The 23,325-nt window shown below is 40.8% G+C and overlaps 1 protein-coding gene across 1 annotated transcript in view; it reads right to left on the reverse strand.

The window, feature by feature from the left end:
• The window catches only part of LOC106572141 (forkhead box protein J3), a 111,093-nt gene that overhangs the window by 34,180 nt on the left and 53,588 nt on the right, over positions 1 to 23,325 (reverse strand). Inside the window, exons 4-5 of the mRNA XM_014146023.2 lie at positions 12,673 to 12,747; positions 1,766 to 1,849 (exon numbers count right to left, since the gene is read on the reverse strand). Coding sequence (XP_014001498.2) covers positions 1,766 to 1,849; positions 12,673 to 12,747 — 159 coding nt within the window. The remainder of the gene's footprint in view (positions 1 to 1,765; positions 1,850 to 12,672; positions 12,748 to 23,325) is intronic.

Raw genomic sequence — 23,325 nt, forward strand, 5'->3', positions numbered from 1 at the left:
TGAAATGCTCACTAACAGTGATGTAAACAAATTTGCGCATAACATTTGAGAGAAATAAGATTTTTGTGCATATGGAACATTTCTGGGATCTTTCATTTCAGCTCATGAAACATGGGCCCAACACTTTACATGTTGTGTTTATAGTTTTGTTCAGTATACAGTACCAGTCAAAAGTTTGGACACACCTACTCATTCCAGAGTGTTTATTTTTACTATTTTCTACATTGTAGAATAATCGTGAAGACATCAAAACTATGGAATAACACATATGGAATCATATAGTAACCAAAAAAAAAGTGTTAAACAAATAAAAATATATTTTAAATTTGAGATTGTTCAAAGTAGCCACCTTTTGCCTTGACAGCTTTGCATTCTCTCAACCAGCTTTGAGGTAGTCACCTGGAATGCATTTCAATTAACAGGTGTGACTTGTTAAGTTAATTTGTGGAATTTCTTTCCTTCCTAATGTATTTGAGCCAATCAGTTGTGTTGTGACAAGGTAAGAGTGGTATACAGAAGATAGCCCTATTTGGTAAAAAAAACCATTATGTCAAGAAGAGCTGAAATAAGCAAAGAGAAACAACAGTCCATCATTACTTTAAGACATGGAAGTCAGTCAATTCGGAAAATTTCAAGAACTTTGAAAGTTTCTTCAAGTGCTGTCGCGAAAACCATCAAACGCTATGATGAAACTGGCTCTCATGAGGACCGCCACAGGAATGGAAGACCCAGAGTTACCTCTGCTGCAGAGGATAAGTTCATTAGAGTTAACTGCACCTCAGATTGCAGCCCAAATAAATGCTTCACAGAGTTCAAGTAACAGACATCTCAACATCAACTGTTCAGAGGAGACTTCATGAATAAGGTCTTCATGGTCAAATTGCTGCAAAGAAACCACTACTAAGAGACGCCAATAAGAAGAAGATACTTGCTTGGGCCAAGAAACACGAGCAATGGACATTAGACTGGTGGAAATCTGTGTGATGGTGTGGGGTGCTTTTCTGGTGACACTGTCGGTTATTTATTTAGAATTCAATGCACACTTAACTAGCATGGCTACCACAGCATTCTGCAGCAATACGCCATCCCATCTGGTTTACACTTAGTGGGACTTTGATTTGTTTTTCAACAGGACAATGACCCAACCCACCTCCAGGATGTTTAAGGGCTATTTGACCAAGAAGAAGACTGATGGAGTGCTGCATCAGATGACCTGGCCTCCAGAATCACCTGACCTCAACCCAATTGAGGTGGTTTGGGATGAGTTGGACCGCAGAGTAAAGGAAAAGCAGCCAACAAGTGCTCAGCATATGTGGGAACTCCTTCAAAACTGTTGGAAAAGCATTCCAGGTGAAGCTGGTTGAGAGAATGCCAAGAGTGTGCAAAGCGGTCATCAAGGCAAAGGGTGGCTACTTTGAAGAATCTCAAAATAAAATATATTTTGATTTGTTTAACACAATTTGGTTACTACATGATTCCATGTGTTATTCATAGTTTTGATGTCTTCATTATTATTCTACAATGTAGAAAATAGTAAAAAAAAAAAACGTTAAATGAATTGGTGTGTCCAAACTTTTGACTGGTAGTGTATATATGCTACATTTATGCACGCCGCAGATGACCGTTAATCGGACCAGTGTAAATTGTATGTCAGCCCATGTGAGGAAAATTCAGCGGTGTCGGAAGCTGTTGCTTTCGTCCCGACTCCTGATGACCGGTCTTTTGGGATCATCTGGTCCACTCTAATTTGAAATCCAGTACTCACCATTTCTCCAGAGCGCGGCCTCTTCTTTGGTCTGGTGGGCAGTGTGTCCTCTTTAGGGTTGGTGTCTATAGCCCAGTAGGACCCCTGGAAACCACAACAAACAAGATATTAACACTACCCACTGGGCAGAAACTGGTTGAATCGATGTTATTTTGATGTGGTATCTACATGGAAAATACATTGGATTTGAAAAAAGTCATCAACTGTTGTTTTGAGGGTGAAATTGGCGACAGGGTTTCATGTAAATATTCTAAAATCTGCATAAAAATAATATTTTCCCAACAGATGTTTCCATCAAATTGATTGGTTGTGGATAATAGGCTTTATGTGATGACGTAGTGCACCTAAATATAACTTTTGCGGTTAAATTCATGTATCGAATAATAAATACAAGTTAAATAGGTTTGCAGCCATTTTCAACTCTACTGATGGTTTTGTCACAATTGTTTGTTGTTGTGTTAGATAGCAAATGTGCCCACTCTGGTCTTGGCATGTGCACTCTAGCCAACAGCTCGCAGATACTGTATACAATGTGGGTAGGCTAGCCTACATGATGAGATTATTATGGATTAGTTTTGTCAAACGGCAGCCAAGAATCTATCATCATGTCACCAGAATAAGACCAATATTTATTGGAAAGGAGCATCAAGCTCATCCCTGTGCACTTTCACCACCCTGTGAAGTTCATCATAATTTATTGAATCTATAGAGTAATAAACTGCATGCTTTCCGAGTCATCACATCATCGGCGGGACCACACAACATATCATCGTGTGACTCCAAGTTTACTTTGATATGATGGTTATTATATCAATATTTGCATAAATGCGTTTCCACCACCATCTCTCACATAATGAATTTAACCGACACAAAGCGATCCCACCTTGTCTAGCGTATTTTGTTAGTCGATATTTGGTAAGTTTACAGACAAATTTGCTGTTTCCATCAGGCCTCTAGTTAAAATGTTTTATGTACTTTACTCACATAAAAAGGTTGGATGGAAACCTGTTTACAGTAACCAAATTTCAACACAGACAAACGTTGTATAAAATATAGAGAGCTTTGGACTATAAGGTTCTATCTGCATTTTTCTAAAATGTTCTGTTCAATGTTTTCTAACTTTATATTACTCTAACTACCCCAATTCATGTTCTTAAGTAAAAAAAAAAATATATATATATATATATATATAAAAATAGCTGATACCCTTAAAACCAATTAGGGTTCAGAACATTAAAGCCAATTATCTCAGGATCATCTTTTGCCGATAGAACCTTATAGTCCAAGCACTCGATATGTTGAATTTGTACCTATTAAAACGTCAGATCTTCAACGTTATATCCAGCACAGAAAAAAAACAATACGCTGGGCAGCACCTTCTACTGGAGCATTGATCTACGTACAGCTACCCTTTGGTATCTTATCAATGGTTTTAACCAAGCCCAGCCCTGCTTAGCTTTGATATATGTCACTGACTATTACCAACGTACTATCGTGAAAATTACTGTTGAGAGATCTCCACTTAGAAAACTAAATAGATTCACTACTGAAGTCACGCCAAAGGATAGGTTTTGTTCTGCCCCTGAACAAGGCAGTTAACCCACTATTCCCCGGTAGGCTGTCATTGTAAATAAAAATGTGTTCTTAACTGACTTGCCTAGTTAAATAAAGGTTACATTTTAAAAAAAATCACTTGTACAGTGCCTTCAAAAAGTATTCACATACTTTTTCCAAATTTTGTTGTGTTACAGTCGTAATTAATAAAAACTGAGATGTCTCGAGTCAACAAGTATTCAACCCTTTTGTTATGGCAAGCCTAAATACATCCAGGAATAACAATTTGCTTAACAAATCACATAATAAGTTGCATGGACTCATTCTGTGTGCAATAATAGTGTTTGACATGATTTTGGAAATGACTACCTCATCTCTGTACCCCACACATATAATTATCTATAAGGTCCCTCAATCAAGCAGTGAATTAAAAACACAGATTCAACCACAAAGACCAGGGAGGCTTTCCAATGCCTCGCAAAGGAGGGTACCTAGTGGTAAATGGGTAAAAATGTATAAAAGCAGACATGGTGAAGTAATTAATTGCACATTGGATGGTGTTTCAATACACCCAGTCACTACAAAGATACGTGCTGGAGAGGAAGGAAATCGCTCAGGGATTTCAACATGAGGTCAATGGTGATTTTAAAACAGCTACAGAGGTTAGAGGCTGTGATAAGAGAAAACTTAGAAAGGATCAACAACATTGTAGTTACTCCACAATACGAACCTAAGTGACAGAGTGAATAGAAGGAATCCTGAGTACCACTCTCCATTGTGGTGGCGTCGCCAAGTTATGGGTATACTTGTAATTATTATGGACTGGGGAGTTTTTCAAGATAAAAAGGAAACGGAATGAAGCTAAGCACAGACAAAATCCTAGAGGAAAACCTGGTTCAGTCTGCATTCCACCAAACACTGGGAGATGAATTCACCTTTCAGCAGCACAATAATAAAACACAAGGCCAAATCTACACTGGAGTTGCTTACCAAGAAGACAGTGAATGTTCCTGAGTGGCTGAGTTACAGTTTTGTCTTAAATCTGCTTGGAAATGTAGGGCAAGACCTAAAATTCTACAAACATGCTTTGACTTTGTCAATATGGGGTATTGTGTGTAGATGGGTGAGATTTACAAAAATATTTAATCCATTTTGAATTCAGACTAACAACACCTTCACTTTTTCCACATTTTGTTACGTTACAGCCTTATTCTAAAATGGATTTAAAAAATACCTCAATCTACACATTATACCCCATAATGATAAAGCGAAAACAGTTTTTTTGACATTTTAGCAAATATATAAAAATCTTAAAAACAGAAATACCTTATTAAAATAAGTATTCAGACCCTTTGCTATGAAACTTGAAATTGAGCTCAGGTGCATCCTGTTTCCATTGATCATGCTTGAGAGTCCACCTGTGGCAAATTCAATTGTTTGTAAATGATTTGGAAAGGCACACACCTGTCTATATATGGTCCCACAGTTGACAGTGCATGTCAGAGCAAAAACCAAGACATGAGGTCGAAGGAATTGTCCGTAGAGCTCTGAGACAGGATTGTGTCGAGGCACAGATCTGGGGAAGAGTATCCAAAAAAAGTCTGCAGCATTGAAGGTCCCCAAGAACATCATTCTTAAATGGAAGAAGTTTGGAACCGCCAAGACCCTTCCTAGAGCTGGCCGCCCCGGCCAAACTGAGCAATCGGGGGAGACAGAGCTCCAGAGTTCCTCTGGGGAGATGGGAGAACCTTCCAGAAGGACAACCATCTCTGCAGCACTCCATCAATCAGGCCTTTATGGTAGAGTGGCCAGACGAAAGCCACTCCTCAGTAAAAAGGTACATGACAGCCCGCTTGGAGTTTGCCAAAAGGCACCTAAAGGACTCTCAGACCACGAGAAACTTTGGTCTGATGAAACCAAGATTGAACTCTTTGGAGTGAATGGTCAAGCGTCACATCTAGAGGAAACCAGGCACGTTCATCACCTGGCCAAACCATCACTACGGTGAAGCATGGTGGTGGCGGCTTCATGCTGTGGCGATGTTTTTTCAGCGGCTTTTGGGTGTCAGTGACTGGGACACTAGTCAGGATCAGGGGAGAGATGAACGGAGGAAAGTACAGAGATCCTTGATGAAAACCTGCTCCAGAGCACTCAGGACTTCAGACTGTGGCAAAATTTCACCTTCCAACAGGTTAACAAAAAACAGCCAAGACAATGCAGGAGTGGCTTCGGGACAAGTCTCAATGTCCTTGAGTGGCCCAGCCAGAGCCCGGACTTGAATCCGATCGAACATCTCTGGAGAGACCTGAAAATAGCTGTGCGGCAACACTCCCCATCCAACCTGACAGAGCTTGAGAGGATCTGCAGAGAAGAATGGGAAATACATGTGTGCCAAGGTTGTAGTGTCCTACCCAAGAAGAATCGCTGCCAAAGGTGCTTCAACACGAGTTGGGCATCTCCGGCGTGGCTCACTCTTGGATTGCGTCCTACCTGACAGGTCGCTCCTACCAGGTGGCGTGGCGAGAATCTGTCTCCACACCACGTGCTCTCACCACTGGTGTCCCCCAGGGCTCCGTTCTAGGCCCTCTCCTATTCTCGCTATACACCAAGTCACTTGGCTCTGTCATATCCTCACATGGTCTCTCCTATCATTGCTACGCAGACGACACACAATTAATCTTCTCCTTTCCCCCTTCTGATAACCAGGTGGCGAATCGCATCTCTGCACGTCTGGCAGACATATCAGTGTGGATGACGGATCACCACCTCAAGCTGAACCTCGGCAAGACGGAGCTGCTCTTCCTCCCGGGGAAGGACTGCCCGTTCCATGATCTCGCCATCACGGTTAACAACTCCATTGTGTCCTCCTCCCAGAGTGCTAAGAGCCTTGGCGTGACCCTGGACAACACCCTGTCGTTCTCCGCTAACATCAAGGCGGTGACCCGATCCTGTAGGTTCATGCTCTACAACATTCGCAGAGTACGACCCTGCCTTACACAGGAAGCGGCGCAGGTCCTAATCCAGGCCCTTGTCATCTCCCGTCAGGATTACTGCAACTCGCTGTTGGCTGGGCTCCCTGCCTGTGCCATTAAACCCCTACAACTCATCCAGAACGCCGCAGCCCGTCTGGTGTTCAACCTTCCCAAGTTCTCTCACGTCACCCCGCTCCTCCGCACACTCCACTGGCTTGCAGTTGAAGCTTGCATCTGCTACAAGACTATGGTGCTTGCCTACGGAGCTGTGAGGGGAACGGCACCTCCGTACCTTCAGGCTCTGATCAGTCCCTACACCCAAACAAGGGCACTGCGTTCATCCACCTCTGGCCTGCTGGCCCCCCTACCTCTGCGGAAGCACAGTTCCTGCTCAGCCCAGTCAAAACTGTTCGCTGCTCTGGCACCCCAATGGTGGAACAAGCTCCCTCACGACGCCAGGACAGCGGAGTCAATCACCACCTTCCGGAGACACCTGAAACCCCACCTCTTTAAGGAATACCTGGGATAGGATAAAGTAATCCTTCTAACCCCCCCCCCCCCAAAAAAAGATATAGGTGAATGCACCAACTTGTAATTCGCTCTGGATAAGAGCGTCTGCTAAATGACGTAAATGTAAATGTAAAGTACTGAGTAAAAGGTCTGAATACTTATGTAAAAATGTATACAACACCTGTTTTTGCTTTGTTATGTAGATTTGTGTGTAGATTGATGATAAAACATTTTCTTATCCATTTTAGAATAAGGCTGTAATGTAACAAAATGTGGAAAGGGGTCTGAATAGTTTCTGAATGCACTGTATACTCACTCTCTCTGTGCATATCTGAGCTAAGGTTAACTCAATAATTGAATGCTAAGACAACGATTGCAAGATATTATCTCCTTGTTCCTTAGCCTCTTAATACTTGCATAACGGTAAACCTAGACATGTGCATCTTACCTTGGCTATACCCACTGGATACGATTATGGGCCTATAGCCTTCACATAGTTATGGAGTCAGATTGATAAATGTAGTTTATTATTATTATTATTATTCAACATCATTTTTTACACATCTACATAATGGAGACCCCTCATCCTCAGTTGATGGGGATTTCCACCAACCAACATAATGGTTAGATCATTTCCACCAACCTACATAATGGTTAGATCATTTTCACCAACCTACATAATGGTTAGATCATTTCCACCAACCTACATAATGGTTAGATCACATCCAGTTGATGGTGATGTTCTATATTACACTACAATAGTTTCTAGTCTAGTCGATAGACCATAAGGTTCAAGAGAAAATAGCCTAATTAATTACAAAAGCATCTCATCAACAACGGCATGATTTACAATTAAAGCTAGAGTCCTTAATTGAAACAATAAAGCAGGCAACCCGCCTCTGTTTTGGTAAAAAGCGGAGATGGGCCTGGAGAAATGTAATCATTCTCAAATTCATACACAGAGCTACAGATGCAGGGACTGACCATACTGTACATTTTTGATCAAAATGATAGTTTTAACCATGTTTTGAGGTTATAGAGTGTTTGTTTACATTTACATGGTTTACAAACATTGGCGTAAAACAAGCTTATATTTGGGGTTTTGATGGGGTTGAACTGAGCTCATGCGGCATTTACAAGTTATCACTTAAGCAAAATCTGGTAACTTGATAAAGCACTCCAACTTCAATGTCAACTTATTTTGACATCGCTTTGTTGTTTTTAGCTGTATAGATTATGTATTTTTGATGTTTTCAGTGTGTTTTGAACACTTTTGAGAAAAAATAATAATAATTGGTGCACTAAAATTACAAAAAGTTGAGTTAACTGATTAACTCTAACAGCCCTAATAGGAACACACACACGGATCATGTGCTCTCAGTTTCATAACCCAAAACAAGTTGATAATGTGAGTACATACATGATTTAGCTATATTTAATGTCTCTAAGGTGGCCAATCACAGTAAAAAGAGAGATGTATTGCTACCCTTGTTTTACACAGTGGGTCTCCCCCGAGTTTAGGCTCTGGCCAGGTCCAAGTAGAGCTAAATCAGGTGAGAACCTCTCTTTTCGTGTCAAACTACCAGCCTCTGCTGAGGATTCCAGTTGAATTATTGAGTTGATTCATTTTTCAAACAGTTCATATCCCTATGGCTGAGCTCAACACTCTTTGGTCAAAACAATATTGGCAAAACCGAAAAAGAATGGTAGCCTGGAATCCAGATTGAACATAGAATTTTTGTTTCACCATTGTTAAACTTCACTGATTCAGTCTGGCCATGCATTCATTGAAACTATTTTTGCCTATATGTTTAATGAGGGGCATTATGCAAAATGTGTCAGCAATTGCACCACCTTCAACCAACCAGATGACCAAGTCTTTAGGCATAATCAATAAATCAGCAATTGACCACGTGGGATTTGAGGCTAAGTCGGAGGTAAAATTGTTTTTGTAATATTATTGCATTCACGCGACACAGATACAGTACACTTAATAATATTACAAAAATATGTTCACGTAAAAAAGGGTTTCATTAATTGTTTGTGTTTTTACATTAAGTCTAATCAACAATTTTCAACCTCATCGGTAGGCAATTTGATATGAAACACACTGAAACACAGACTCTGCTTTCTCATACCAAAACAGGTGGCTATTCAAAGTTAAAATTGGAAACATGAAAAACAGTCATTTGGACAGCTCATGAATAAAAATAAAATAATATATATATATATATATTACTCTGCACATTTTTAAGTCATGCCCCACTCTGTCCTTGACAGTGTTTTAATGAGTTTTAGGAGGGCATGTCATTTTTTGAATGGTTTTCCACGGTTGCCCCGGTGCCATGCCCAGTTGATAATCACCCCAAAGGTGCCGTGCACATTTGATAATCACCCCGATAATTGCCTCAACTGAACCTAAACTATACCAAAACTAATTTCACACATATAACAGATGAAATAAATTAAGGAAAGTATGATGGGGAGAAAGAGGGGGAAAAAGGGGGAAAGTGGGTGAGTTGATGAGCGAGGGGAGGCGAACGATGCATAATTGGGTAATCACCACTTGTGAATGATGAACAGGTTGGCCTATTATATTGTATTGATCTATTCTAATTATAATCTCAAAATGGTAAACCCTATATCAGTCGACCGAATCCAAGCAGTCCTATCTGTCTACTCTGCCCATCTCGGAGTACACAGTGAGAACGTGCATAATTTACAACGGCAAGAAGAAGATCAAGATGATTGGATGCACATGCTGTGTTAGCGATGCTACAAAATCTTAATGAAAACAATTCAAATGGTCAGGAAGAAATTAATCATGACATCTATGATGATTATTCTTCTGATTCTGAGCCTCAGCCTGAATCTACAGTGCCTTCAGAAAGTATTCATACCCCTTGACTTATTCCACATTTTGTTGTGTTACAGCCTGAATTCAAAATGGATTAAATACCAGTGTTGGAAAAAGTACCCAATTGTCATACTTGAGTAAAAGTAAAGATACCTTAATAGAAAATGACTCAAGTAAAAGTCACCCAGTAAAATACTACTTGAGTAAAAGTAAAAAAAATTGGTTTTAAATATACTTAAGTATCAAAAGTAAAAGTATGAATAATTTCTAATATTAAGCAGACAATATATATATATATATATATATATATATATATATATATAAAAATAAATATATATATTATTTTTTTTTGTGTTGTTAATTTACAGGTAGCCAGGGGCACACTACAACACTCAGACATCATTTACAAACGAAGCAATTGTGTTTCGTGAGTCCGCCAGATCAGAGGCAGTAGGGATGACCAGGGATATTTTCTTGATAAGTGCGTGAATTGGACCATGTTCTGTCCTGCTAAGCATTGAAAATGTAACGAGTACTTTTGGGTGTCAGTGAAAATGTATGGAGTAAAAAGTACATTATTTTCTTTAGGAATGTAGTGAAGTAAAAGTAAAAGCTGTCAAAAATATGAATAGTAAAGTAAAGTACAGATACCCCAAATAACTACTTAAGTAAAAATACTTTAAAGTACTACTTAAGTACTTTACAACACTGTTAAATACCCCATAATGAAACCATGTTTTTAGAAATGTTTGCAAATGTATTGAAAATGAATTGCAGAAATATCTAATTGACATAAGTATTCACACCCCTGAGTCAATACTTTGTAGAAGCACCTTTGGCAGCGATTACAGCTTTGAGTCTTCTTGGGTATGTCTGTACTGTATCAGCTTTGCACATCTGGATTTGAAAATGGTCTCCCATTCTTCCTTGCAGATTTTCTCAAGCTCTGTAAAGTTAGATGGGGAGAGGCAGTGAACAGCAATATTCAAGTCTTTTCACAGATTTTCAATGGGTTTCAAGTCTGGGCTTTGTCTAGGCCACTCATGGACTTTCACATTCTTGTTTAAAAGCTTTCCAGCATTACTTTGGCTGTATGCTTGGAGTCATTGTTCTATTGGAAAGTAAATCTTTGCACCAGTCAGACCAAGGAGTTATATTTTTCTCATCAGACCACAAAATCTTTTGCCTTATGCTCTCAGAGTCTTTCACGTGACTTTTTGTAAACTCCAGGCGTGCTGTCATCTGCCTTTTTCTCAGGAGTGGCTTCCGTCTGGCCACTCTCCCATAAAAGGCCAGATTGGTGAAGTGCTGTAGAGACTGTTGTCCTTCTGGCAGGTTCTCCCATCTCAGCCAAGAAACTCTGTAGTTCTGTCAGTGGTCATTGGGTTCTTGGTCACCTCCCTGACCAAGGTCCTTCTTGCCTGGCTGCTCAGTTTAGTTGGACGGCCAGCTCTAGGCAGAGTCTGTGTAGTTCAATTTTTTTTTCAATTTCCCAATGATGGAGATTATTGTGCTCTTGGAAACTTTCAACACTCTAAAAGTTGTTTTATACCCTTCCCCAGATATATGCCTCATCACAATTATATCTCAGAGATCTACAGACACTTCCTTGGACTTCATGGTATAGTTTCTGCTCTGACATGCACTGTCAACTGTGGGACCTTGTATAGAAAGGTGTATCTTTCTAAATCATGTCCAAACAATTGGACACAAGTGGACTCCAATGAAGTTGTCGTGACATCTCAAGGATAATCAAAGGAAATTGGATGCACCTGAGCTCAATTTGTAGTGTCATAGCAAAGGTGTGTGAATACTTATGTAAATGTGATATTTCTTTATGTAATTTTCAATAAGTATGCCAAAATTCTAAAAACCTGTTTTCACTTTGTCATTATGTGGTATTATGTGTAGATGGGTGAGCAAAAACATTTATTTAATCAATTTTGAATTCAGACTGTAATGAAACAAAATGTGGAATAAGTCAAGGGGTATGAATGTTTTTTGTTTATTTTCACCTTTATTTAACCCGGTAGGCCAGTTGAGAACAAGTTCTCATTTACAGCTGCGACCTGGCCAAGATAAAGCAAAGCAGTGCGACACAAACAACACAGAGTTACACATGGAATAAACCAACGTACAGTCAATAACACAATAGAAAAAATCTATATACAGTGTGCGCAAATGAGGTAAGAATACTTTCTGAAGGCACTGTACACCCCCGAGGCCTTAGCGCAACAAAGTCAGAATGGTGCGCACTGTGCAGGTGCCAGCGCCACCACCAAGTGAGACGGGAGCGAGGGAGGCATGGCACTGTTTAGATAGAACAAGCCGGTGACAATGCTGCGGCCGATTATCAGCACCAAATCCTATCACTGAGAGAGCAGACCCCAAGCAAAAAACAACATCAGCGACGCACTCACCAGCTTTCATTATGTGACATGGACATGCTCCAACTGATGCCATTACGTGAAGATGCACACCATGTAAGCACGAGCTGACAATAATTGACTATTTTTGAGTGCTGTCATATCCACACTTATTGTATGTTCATTATGCCACCATTATTGATTGTGTGCTGATTTTCACTGTTTAACAAGCACACTTAGCATATGATTTTTAGGCTACTGGGGTTTTTATCACTTGACTGCGTGTCTTGGTGGTTAGGTTTTTTAATTTTATCTTTATAAAAATGAGCTGTTCCTACACATAAATCCTACACATATGCTTTCTGTTTCATAGTTGTAACAAAGGCACTCCACAAATAAAATTCATTGAACACTTGAATTTAAAAAAAAATTTTTTTACATAAACTAATACATTCTAGTGTTATTTGAAATATATTTTTCGTATTCTAATGTTCATCAACCCAACCAATCATTTTTGCGTAGCATATATGGAATGTATTAATTACACTGTCAGAATGACTGCTCATTAGCTTGAAGGGGGGTCCCTCAAGGCCAAGCGGTTCTCGTGTTAAATATGTACTCAGACTATAAGGGTCAGGAAATACTTACTTTCCCAGGGTCGTCTTTAGAGCGAGGCACTTTGAGAAAACACTTGTTCAGGGACAGATTATGCCGTATTGAGTTCTGGGAGAAAAGAGAGAGAAGGGGGGGTGCTGTTAGACATGTTTTCATTAACACCATCATGACAGCATAGAAAATAATATACATTTTTCAATACATAAAAAGTAGAGGACCGTTAGCTTTTCACTTGGTCTGCATGAGTAAGATTAAATATTATACTTTTGCGCAAACTACCAGACAACCACACCCTCCCAGTCACCTGTCAGTAAGAATTAGATACAGTCAGGACCTGCATCATCTGTTCATTCACCATGCTCTATTGTTTTACAGTTCAAGAAAGGTTGAATGGCCGGTTTGCCGGATGCTGAGTATGCCTCCATTTAAAACGGCATTTTAGTCTAAGACTAGGCTTAATCTGGGTCTGGAAAAAACTATCCAGAAGTATATTAGGTGGTTAATTTTGCAATGGAGACATTTGTGATATGTGATTTAGCAGTCTTAAACAAAAGTAATTCCATGGCTAGCAGCACTAAGTAATTATATCGTGGAAATCCATGGAGATAAGAGCCTCTATCAGCCTGTCTGACTGTAGCTCCTCTACCTATACCATACAGTAAAGCTCCAGTACACCTGGCCTGACACGAACCGTGTTCCCCCTCAGGGCTCCTCCACTCATCTGGAGCTCCTAATTAATACCACTGAGGAGGGGAGAAGAGAGTCCTGCTCTCTCTCTATCCCTTTCCCCTTCTCTCGATATCCCTTTCCCCTTCTCTCGATATCCCTTTTCCCCTTCTCTCGATATCCCTTTCCCCTTCTCTCGATATCCCTTTCCCCTTCTCTCGATATCCCTTTCCCCTTCTCTCGATATCCCTTTCCCCTTCTCTCGATATCCCTTTCCCCTTCTCTTGATATCCCTTTCTTCAAAAGGATCTCTTCATTTGCTCCTCACCCTCTCCATCCTCTCTCCTACTTTTCAATCTATCTTGTGAGCTCATAGCCCATGGTCAGAATATGGAGGAGGAGAATACAGCAAGCTAATGCAAAGAGTCATTACCTGACAAATACATTAATAATTCATTTATGGCCATGGCATCCTGCTGCACCGTTCTTTCAAAAAGAGGCCAAACCATAAACCAAAAACACACACATGCAACAAACACACACCGAACACAGACCAGTTGCAGGCAGATGCCACACACACAGAGACACAGAGAGACAGAGAGACAGAGACACAGAGAGACAGAGAGAGAGATATCCCTGTATAAAAACCACCAGGCCTCTCACTCACAAGACCAAGTCTTTGTCTAGTACTCCCAGTGGTGCTACCATTGGTCCCCCAGAAGACCGATGTAGACGGCTGAAGACTGAGAACATCGCTCCACAATGACGACTCTTTACCAGTTACTATAGTAAGCCCTGCCAGCTGTATCGGGCCATAAACCAACGGAGAGCCGTTACCACAGCGAGAGATAGTGCCTTTCTCACTGAATGGGCTGAATTTGTCATAGCTCGATGCGATGGCATTGACAATAATGCACTGAGTGGTTGCGACGTGAACGGAGCTAATGCGATTCGCTCCCGCGTCCACCCACTCGTTTGATGGCGTTGGATGATTAACAAGCTTATTGGGCACAGCTGGGGCTTTGCTGCTGCCCAGCGCTAAATTAATCTCATTGGAAGGCGGCATACGGTGGAAAGGAGGTTGTCAAATTTGACTTCCTTGTTCTTAGACGATTTGGGGGATTTGAAATTAGACGGTTTACTTTGCCTTAAGGATGCAGGCATTTATTATATAATCATTGTGGCTATTATTAGTAAGCGCTCTGCTTTAGTAATATCTATGATGTGTAATATCGCACAGGCTTACACGGAATAAGCATGACATGAGCCAAAATCTGGGGCTTCAGAAATGCATAGAAAAAGAGGTAGAGAGAATGAGCTCACTAGAGGATATAGGCCGGAAGGTGACATAACCGTGCTGGAGATATTAGCTCAGAGTGCAATCTGTGAGAGTGCTGTTGGGGATGGAGAGCGTTTAACGTGAGTAGGAGCACTGGATATATAGGTCAGAGAGTGTGATGTGTTGGCTATGGTGAAGATAAAGGGTCTAGATGAGATAGTGAGATTACAGGGAGATGTAGCCTAGCAAATACAGGGGATAAAGGTCAGACTGAAATAGTCAGTGAGATGGTGGTTAATGTTGAGGAAGATATAGGACAGAGTAAGACATATGGATAATGTTGAGGAAGATATGGGACAGAGTAAGACATATGGATAATGTTGAGGAAGATATGGGACAGGGTAAGACATATGGATAATGTTGAGGAAGATATAGGACAGAGAAAGACACATGGATAATGTTGAGGAAGATCTAGGACAGGGTAAGACATGGATAATGTTGAGGAAAATCTAGGACAGGATAAGACATATGGATGTTGAGGAAGATCTAGGACAGGATAAGACATATGGATGTTGAGGAAGATATAGGACAGGGTAAGACATATGGATAATGTTGAGGAAGATGTAAGACATATGGATAATGTTGAAGAATATATATGGGACAGAGTAAGACATATGGATAATGTTGAGGAAGATATATGCCAGATTAACATGTGTGGATAATGTTAAAGCTATGGGTGCAACAGAAATTACTTGAGGTCAGAAGGTGAGGTCTGCTGAGAAAGAGGGGACTGGTGTGAACAGTATAGGGAACTGCTGAGCTCCCACACAGACGGCCCTAGTCAGAAGCAATACTGAGGAGTGTTTGTTGTTCCACTAACTCTCCTGGAGTTTCAGCATGTTTGTCCTGGGGCTCCCAGCAATACTGTCGAGAGAGAGAGCAATACTGTCGAGAGAGAGAGAGAGAGAGAGAGAGAGAGAGAGAGAGAGAGAGAGAGAGAGATAAAGAGAGAGAGATAAAGAGAGAGATAAAGAGAGAGATAAAGAGAGAGAGATAAAGAGAGATAGATAAAGAGAGAGAGAAAGAGAGAGAGATAAAGAGAGATAAAGAGAGAGAGAAAGAGAGATAGATAAAGAGAGATAGATAAGGATAGTGTTGGAAGAGAGAAGGGTAGGGAGTCTGGGGACGGGGAGCTGCATTGTCACGTCAAAATATCTCGGGATCTAGAGACAACACCGGGACACCTTAACTACAGGTCTAAGCAGAGACAGTGATCGACACATCCTGTATGAGGAGGGGGTTGAATACGACTCACTGCTTCAAATGCAACCAAATACATTATCATTCCATTTGATGGAGCACCACCCCACCCTCTTAGTGCAGAATGGGAAGTCTGTTGTAACTGGAGCCCACTGTGTGAGTAATGGGCACAAAGAGATTTCAGGAGACTGAGCTGCCAGTGTCCCTGGGGACCTGGCGAGGATCCGTGCGCACGCTGCATACATCTATATACAGACACTATAGTGCAGCAAAGCATGTGCCGTTTTCAGTGGAAATCTCTCAGTTTGTTGGTTTAATTCGAACGTATCTGCTGGATTAACCTGACTTGGATTGGTAGGGAATTGATCCCAACTTTGGTTTTTCCAAGATAGTAGAAACTAGAAATTGAATAGGGAAAGGGGCCAGTGGTAGGCCATGGCGACTGGCTCCTTCCAGTGCATATCAGACCCCGTGCTGCAGCAAAGTGACTGGTCTTGTCAGTACCGGGTTTCTCTGTGGAGAATGGGGACAGGGACACGAAGTGTTGCCAAAGCACATGGCTGTGTCCCAACCGTCTAAAATAGTAGGAGGTGAATATTCAACCGGCAGAACGGAAACTTAAGGTAAGGTATAGGGGTTGAAATGAATTAAGGTTAGGGTAGGGCTCCAGACTAACATTTTCCCCTGGTGGCATTAGTGCCACTAACATATTAATTTGGTGGCACCAGCCCATGATTTGGCCACGCCAACATTTTGCCATGGCGTCACGCAATAGAAAAAATGTGCAATCATCTTCATTCACAGCGCTACTGAGATAGTATGGTTCAATAAATAAGTTGTTTCATATAATATGCATCAGGAATGGATAATTCAAGATATTTGCAACCTAAACCAGTGATTGTCATACATTTTGGCTTGACAATCAGGCTGTTGTTGCTATATCAAAATAGGGCTCCAAAATCCTTTAGTTCAATACAGATTAATTTGTTTACATATTTGTGTGTGTACTAATAACACAAAGGGGCTAATTCACCATCGGACGAAGTGAAAACTCAAAACTCTCTAGCTAAATCCCTAAATATAATATACTGCTAGTTAGCAGTGTAATTGATTTATTTAACACTAAATTGAATGTCCTAAAAAACCTTTGCCATTGGCAGTAGCAGGCTTATATAGTCATCATTTGGTAGCGGCAGTCTCGTGCTTCCTGTGCGCCGTATCTCAAAGCCATACAAATGACTGGTTGTAAAACTGTGGTAGAAGGCTCAATATTGAGAGTTGAGAAGAAAAAAAATTAAATGTGCAGTAAAATCGCAAGAGTTAATTCAACTCCTATTATGTCAAATGTAACACTATTTTAGGTTTTATATGGTCCCACCCCCATTTTGTGTTAAAACTACTCTGGTCATGGTGTTGATATTTTTGGAGTCAAAACGACACTAAATGGAGTAAATATCCAACTCTGAGAGTTGCTTAAATTTAACTCAAATTGCCTTTCTACACTTTTCAACGTAGTTTTTAATCCACTCCCGTGCAATTTTAGTCTTTTCTGTGTCGTTTTGAATTAAGAATCAACTACAGCAGAGTACATTTGTCTTTCAGTTTACTTATTTAGAGTTATAAGGGTGTAAAGCCTTATTTGAATATTTGTTAAGGTTTTACTTTTGGTGGTTTTCAATGTGATATACAAACTATGTTGGATGCCGAATTGCAGGAAAATACCTAGCACTTTAAAATGATTGCTCACAACTTGCATTTAGAATGAGTGTAAGAGTAGGGAAAAACGTACAATACATGAAGACTACCTACATCATGTAAATTGAAACAACTATCTCACTAATGGTTGCTATGAATCCAACTATTTACAGACTGGATTAGTATAGAAAAATATATGTTTCTTATTTTTGTGTTGCATAAGATCAAAACCAATCAATGTAAATGCAAAAACACAGACATTGAAACAAACAAAAAAAATCTGCCTGCAACGGAGCATGCTGGGAAATATAATAATAAAGCTCCTCCCACATCTGTGGATAACTCCATAGATTTAACATCCTGTCTCTGGTTACTTTTAATGGAGTTAAAAGTCCTCCTTCCCAATGAACTCCAGTTATCAACACTGACTTGAGGGAGCATATCACTCTCGAGTGTTAAGCTAACTCCCAGTAGAGTCAATTTAACCCAATTTTTTTAACACTGATTTCAACTATACTTGATTTACTGAGTACGTACAGAAAGCTGAGGCCCGCCGCTCTTTAACTGTAACAGTTTTCCTGCTATTGCATTTTCAAATGCTGCCAATCAGAACACTTTTTTTCTCTATCCACTCGTAGCGCCCGTTGGAAGAGCCAGTACGGCTCCCTCATCAAAGCTCGAAACAGGTACAGGGGCAGCGAAACAGGGGCAGAGCAGACAGTTTGATTGCAGGAATTTACTGTTTGACCAAATCATAGTTTTAGCCAAACCAAAAACATAACTTGTTTTGTTCTGTTTTCCAGATGTTCTTTAAATAAAAATACAAAGACGTTAAGGACAGTGAACTTATTAGAACATGTATAACATTTTCTTAAGATTATGATAAGACATGATAAGACAAAATGCTTAAGTGATTTGTATTTTCCTTCAACTTTCTCAAGAGGCAATGACGCAGCGTTTGTCTACCACTTTGTGCAGTCGTTAGCAATGATGCGAATGACAACCATTTTCTGGTAGATGGAAAGGCTTTCCCAAAAACTCCTCAATCAAATGTTAACTACAAAAGTAGTCGATCCCTACCTGGCAGAATGATATCATTATTATTGGCATCAATCCAGTGGTGATTTGTTAAGCAAACTCTGCCATCACCTGTGTTCTACTTAAAGTCTCTTGCTGGTACACACTTGAATTAAAGGGTATCTACACCCAAACCTTTCCAAAAAAAATCCTAGACCTCAAAAGCGGTGTCCTGATGTGGTTTAGGCAATGATTGTGGACTTAGAACATCAAATTTAGTTGTTCTTCTATTTAAAAAAAAAAAAAAGTGTCATTTTGAGAGCAAAATCCCGTAAAACTTGGAATAATCTGAAACCTGGAAAAACAAAATGGAGAAAACTGAATTCTTAAAGAAAAAAAATACAGAATTGGTAAAAAAATACAACAGATTTTATTGGGCCCTAAATATAGAATGCCTAAATAGTATATTTTCATTAACTCCTTGTCTCTTTTCCCAAGTGAATTTGTCTATCCAGTCGTCTCACCTATCAGTGGTTGTACATAAATGTTTTAATGAATCAGATCCTCCTGCCTAAACTCCTCTGTGCTGCATCAAGTATTTCAACACTCTAACGTCACATGCAGACAAACATATCCTCCCTACCTCCTAACAAAATGAAGACCCAACTTACTGATGCCACTGTCATCAGAATAATATTCAATTTAATGCAATATAATTACATTAAAAACCCTTATTCACCTTGCAATGCAGAGGGTCGTTAACATTGCACAGGTATGACATACTGCATACTCTATCAACTATGCCAAATCCCAGATGCAGCCTTGTAATTGTTGCATTCCAGCCCCTTTTGAAATCAACACCACCCCTATTATTAGACATATCAGAAAATAACAACCCTAGGTGAATAATGAAGGAAATATGACATTGGACGTATGCCTATCCTCCTGTGAATAGAAGCAGGGAAATACCTCACACTTCTAATTACAACATAAATACAGACTGATAATACTGATTAGTATGAAATATTTGGGAATGAACTCTGGGCACATAGAGGGACAGATTTAACAAATAGTGCTTTTAAGGCCGCTGTTCAACAAGAGTTACGGTGGTCATAACAGCCGCAATGATAATACGGTGTGCCACATGGCTGTCAAGCACATAAACGTAACATAGGTAAACCAGGAGCCACCACAAATTCATCCTCATCCACAATAAAATACAAATCTTATCCACATTCTAATAATGGGTGCAAATGTTTCTACTATACAGGAGACCATGTGTAGCAGTCTGTAATAGCCAAGAAAGGTTGACAATGGAGCCTAAGCAACAGGTGCGTGGAGACACACACACACACACATCTGGCTGGCAGACAGGACATGCGCAACATGTTAACAGGGGATGCTGGGATGCATGCAAGAGGCTACAGCTATGTATGCGTTGCCAGGCAACAGAGAGTAAACAAGACAAGAGAAAAACACAATAAAATATCCATATAGACTATTCTGTCACCTACAAAATATGCATTTTAGACACTCTGCCGCAGGCACACACACACAAAGGATCAATCAAAGACAACGTTTTTACTGTAGTGTCCTTTGCCCCCAGACCCAAAAAGTAGTCCCATGAGCGCAAAAATCACTGATGCATTCATCCCCATTATTCTAAGACCAACCGTTGAAAATAAAATCCAGATAAAAATCCATGACCCTTGCTCATTTTATATCATTGGGTGTGACACGTGGCGTCCATCGAGGGGCCAAAGGCCATCACAGAGCAGCCTTTTGCACCATCACATTAGGGGCGCTAATTCAGAGCCAATTATCTGGCTGTAAGGGCAGGCAGCAGGACCACAAGGGCAGGCACAGCAGCATTACATCTCGATTTACATAAGGATACCATTATCAAGTCAGCCTGTAGGCAAACTTGTGTTCTTACAGTTTCAATTCCAACTTAAGGTTAGTATTTGATGCATATTCGTTTTCAGCCTAGTCCCTTCAGCAGGGTTTCATGCCCGCTGATGATAATAATGGTAAGAGAAACACTAATATTGACTAGTGAGAAGAGAGGAAATGCCTGTGGTGAATTCCACTGGCACTGATTACGTGTTCTCGTGAAGAGGGCCTAGGCTGTGTGGGGTGGAAGGACACGGCGATGTGAAAGGGCTGCAAGGGCAGAGTACAGGGCATGAGAAAGTAGAGCCAGGCACTATGGAATCTAAAGGAGGACGGGGCTGAGAGAAAAAAAACATGAGAGAAATCGGGCGGCGAAGACTGCGCCCCAATATGTTATCTAGAAGGAACACCAGGGGCAAATAAGAAATATGAGGCATTCTGCATGGGAGCTACAAGTCCAGTTCATATGATGCCACCTAACGACAACTGAATAGCAACAAAAAAATAGTAAAAAAAAAAAAGAACACTGATTGAAACATTGCCTAGTCAAATCCGATTTCTCGGTTTTTCTAACGGGATGCAACACACATATGCTTTTCAATTGATGAGCATATGTGCACTTCACAAAAGGTTTCAAAGAGAAAAGACCAGACAACAGTTTATGACTCAAAACCACAGTTTCAGAAGTTTCTAAAAGCTCTATAAAACACAGTACATATGTGGGTGTGCATGTAAACCCATTATATCATAGCTCAATGTGACGTAAAACACACATTTATATTAGGCCTACTGCTTATAAAGCAGAGCACCTCTTTCCATAACAGCTGGTATCAGAATAGCAGTTGGTATGTCAAATTAGAGGTTGACACGGGAATGAAAATGTATTCCTGTCCCATCTTGTCCCGTTAAAAAAAAAAAAAATCCCTATACAGTCCTGATCCCGTAACAGTTCTGTAACCCCGGAAATGTTCCTGTCCCACCCCGATAAAAATCCCTCCCGGGCCCATTTTTACAAGTGGAAATCAGAAGTAACTTCCTCCATTAGCTGCTGTCTGTTTGTCCCGGTCATCACTAGTTACCACAGTCACAAAGTCATAAACCCCACCTAATCTTAATCACACTGCCTAACCCTAACCTAAAATTTCATTTCAGTGTTCATGCATTTTTACAGTACAGGCAATTTAGACTTTGTGGCTGTGCCATCTAGTGGAAATCGTCTGTCTCCCGCTTGGGTTGTGAGTAGCCATAGCAACTGCTTCGTTTGGCTGCTGCTCAGCGCTCACGAGACCATTGCCTGCACACACAGCTAATAACAACCACATTACGAGATTTGGGCAATGAAGGCAGCCCTTCCTCTTACCCAGAGTCGGATGAACTCATGGGCATGTGTAATGGTGGGTCTCCGCGTGGATATAAGTTAAAGTAGTGACTGGCTACATCTGGAGCGAGGCATGAGAGTGAGTTGACGGAAGGGGGGAAATTAGCATTTATTTTCTTATTATTATTTTTTCTTAACTAAACTACACTGAGTTTACAAAACATTAGGAACACCTTCCTAATATTGAGCTACACCCCTTTTGCCCTCAGAACTGCCTCAATTCGTCAGGGCATGGACTCTACAAGGTGTTGAAAGAGTTCCACAGGGACGCTGGCCCATGTTGACTCCAATGCTTCCCACAGTTGTGTCAAGTTGGCTGGTAGTAGATCTCTACTCCGAATAGCTTGTTCCATCTTATTCCACAGAAGCTCAATTGGATTGAGATCTGGTGACTGGGCAGGCCACTGCAGTAAGCTGAATGCACTGTCATGTTCGTGGAAGCATTCCTGGAGAACCCTAGCTTGGGGCATTAAAATCCTGAAAAAATGTATTTGCAGATGGATACACTGCTGCCATGAAGGGATTGATTGGCAGTGATGTTCAGATATCCTGTAGCATTCAAATGAACGCTCCACTTTCATGATGGGGCCCAATGTGTGCCATGAAAACACACCTCAAACCACCACCAGCCTCCAATATTGAAACTCGGCATGATGGATGCAGGTACTCATGTGGTTCTCTCCATACCTTAGTCCTCCCATCAGCATGAAACAGCAGGAACTGGGATTCATCCGACCAGGGGATGTTTTTCCAATTCTCCAGTGTCCAGTGTTTTCGTTCCTGAGCCCAATGCAACCTGCAGTTTCTTGTTTTTTGCTGAAAGAAGTGGAACTTAAGTTGGTTGCCATAAGCCATTCGTGTCAAGGTACAACAAGTTGTGCATTATTTTATGGGTCTTTGGGCAGCAATATTCTACTGAACTGTCAGTTGACTAACTTGCTCTGCACAATGTGTGTCAGCCTCCTTTGTCCTCTTTCATCAACGACCCGTTTTCGACCACTGGCCTGCCGTTGGCTGGATGTCCTTTGGGTGGCGGACCATTCTTCATACACACGGGAAACTGTTGAGCGTGAAAAACCCAGCAGCGTTGCAGTTCTTGACACACTCAAAGCACTGCACCTGGCACCTACTACCATACCCTGTTTAAAGGCACTTAAATCTTTTTGTCTTGCCCAGTCACCTTCTGAATGGCACACACGTACACAATCCATGTCTCAATTTTCTCAAGACTTAAAAATACTTCTTTAACATGTCTCCCCCCCCCTTCATCTACACTGATTGAAGTGGATTTAACAAGTGACATCAATAAGGAATCCGGTCCTGTTCCGAACTTGACTAGAAATTCTCTCCCATTCCTGCCGGAATCAACCTCTGCCAACCTCTAGTCCAAACACCCTATTGCCTTTATATAGCACACAAATGTTGAACAGGGCCCTTGTTCCAAATTAGAACCCTATTCCCTTTATAGTGCACTACTTTTGACCAGAGGCCATGTCCC

The sequence above is a fragment of the Salmo salar genome, chromosome ssa15 (genome assembly GCF_905237065.1).
Source record: "Salmo salar chromosome ssa15, Ssal_v3.1, whole genome shotgun sequence".
Taxonomy (NCBI): Eukaryota; Metazoa; Chordata; class Actinopteri; order Salmoniformes; family Salmonidae; genus Salmo; species Salmo salar.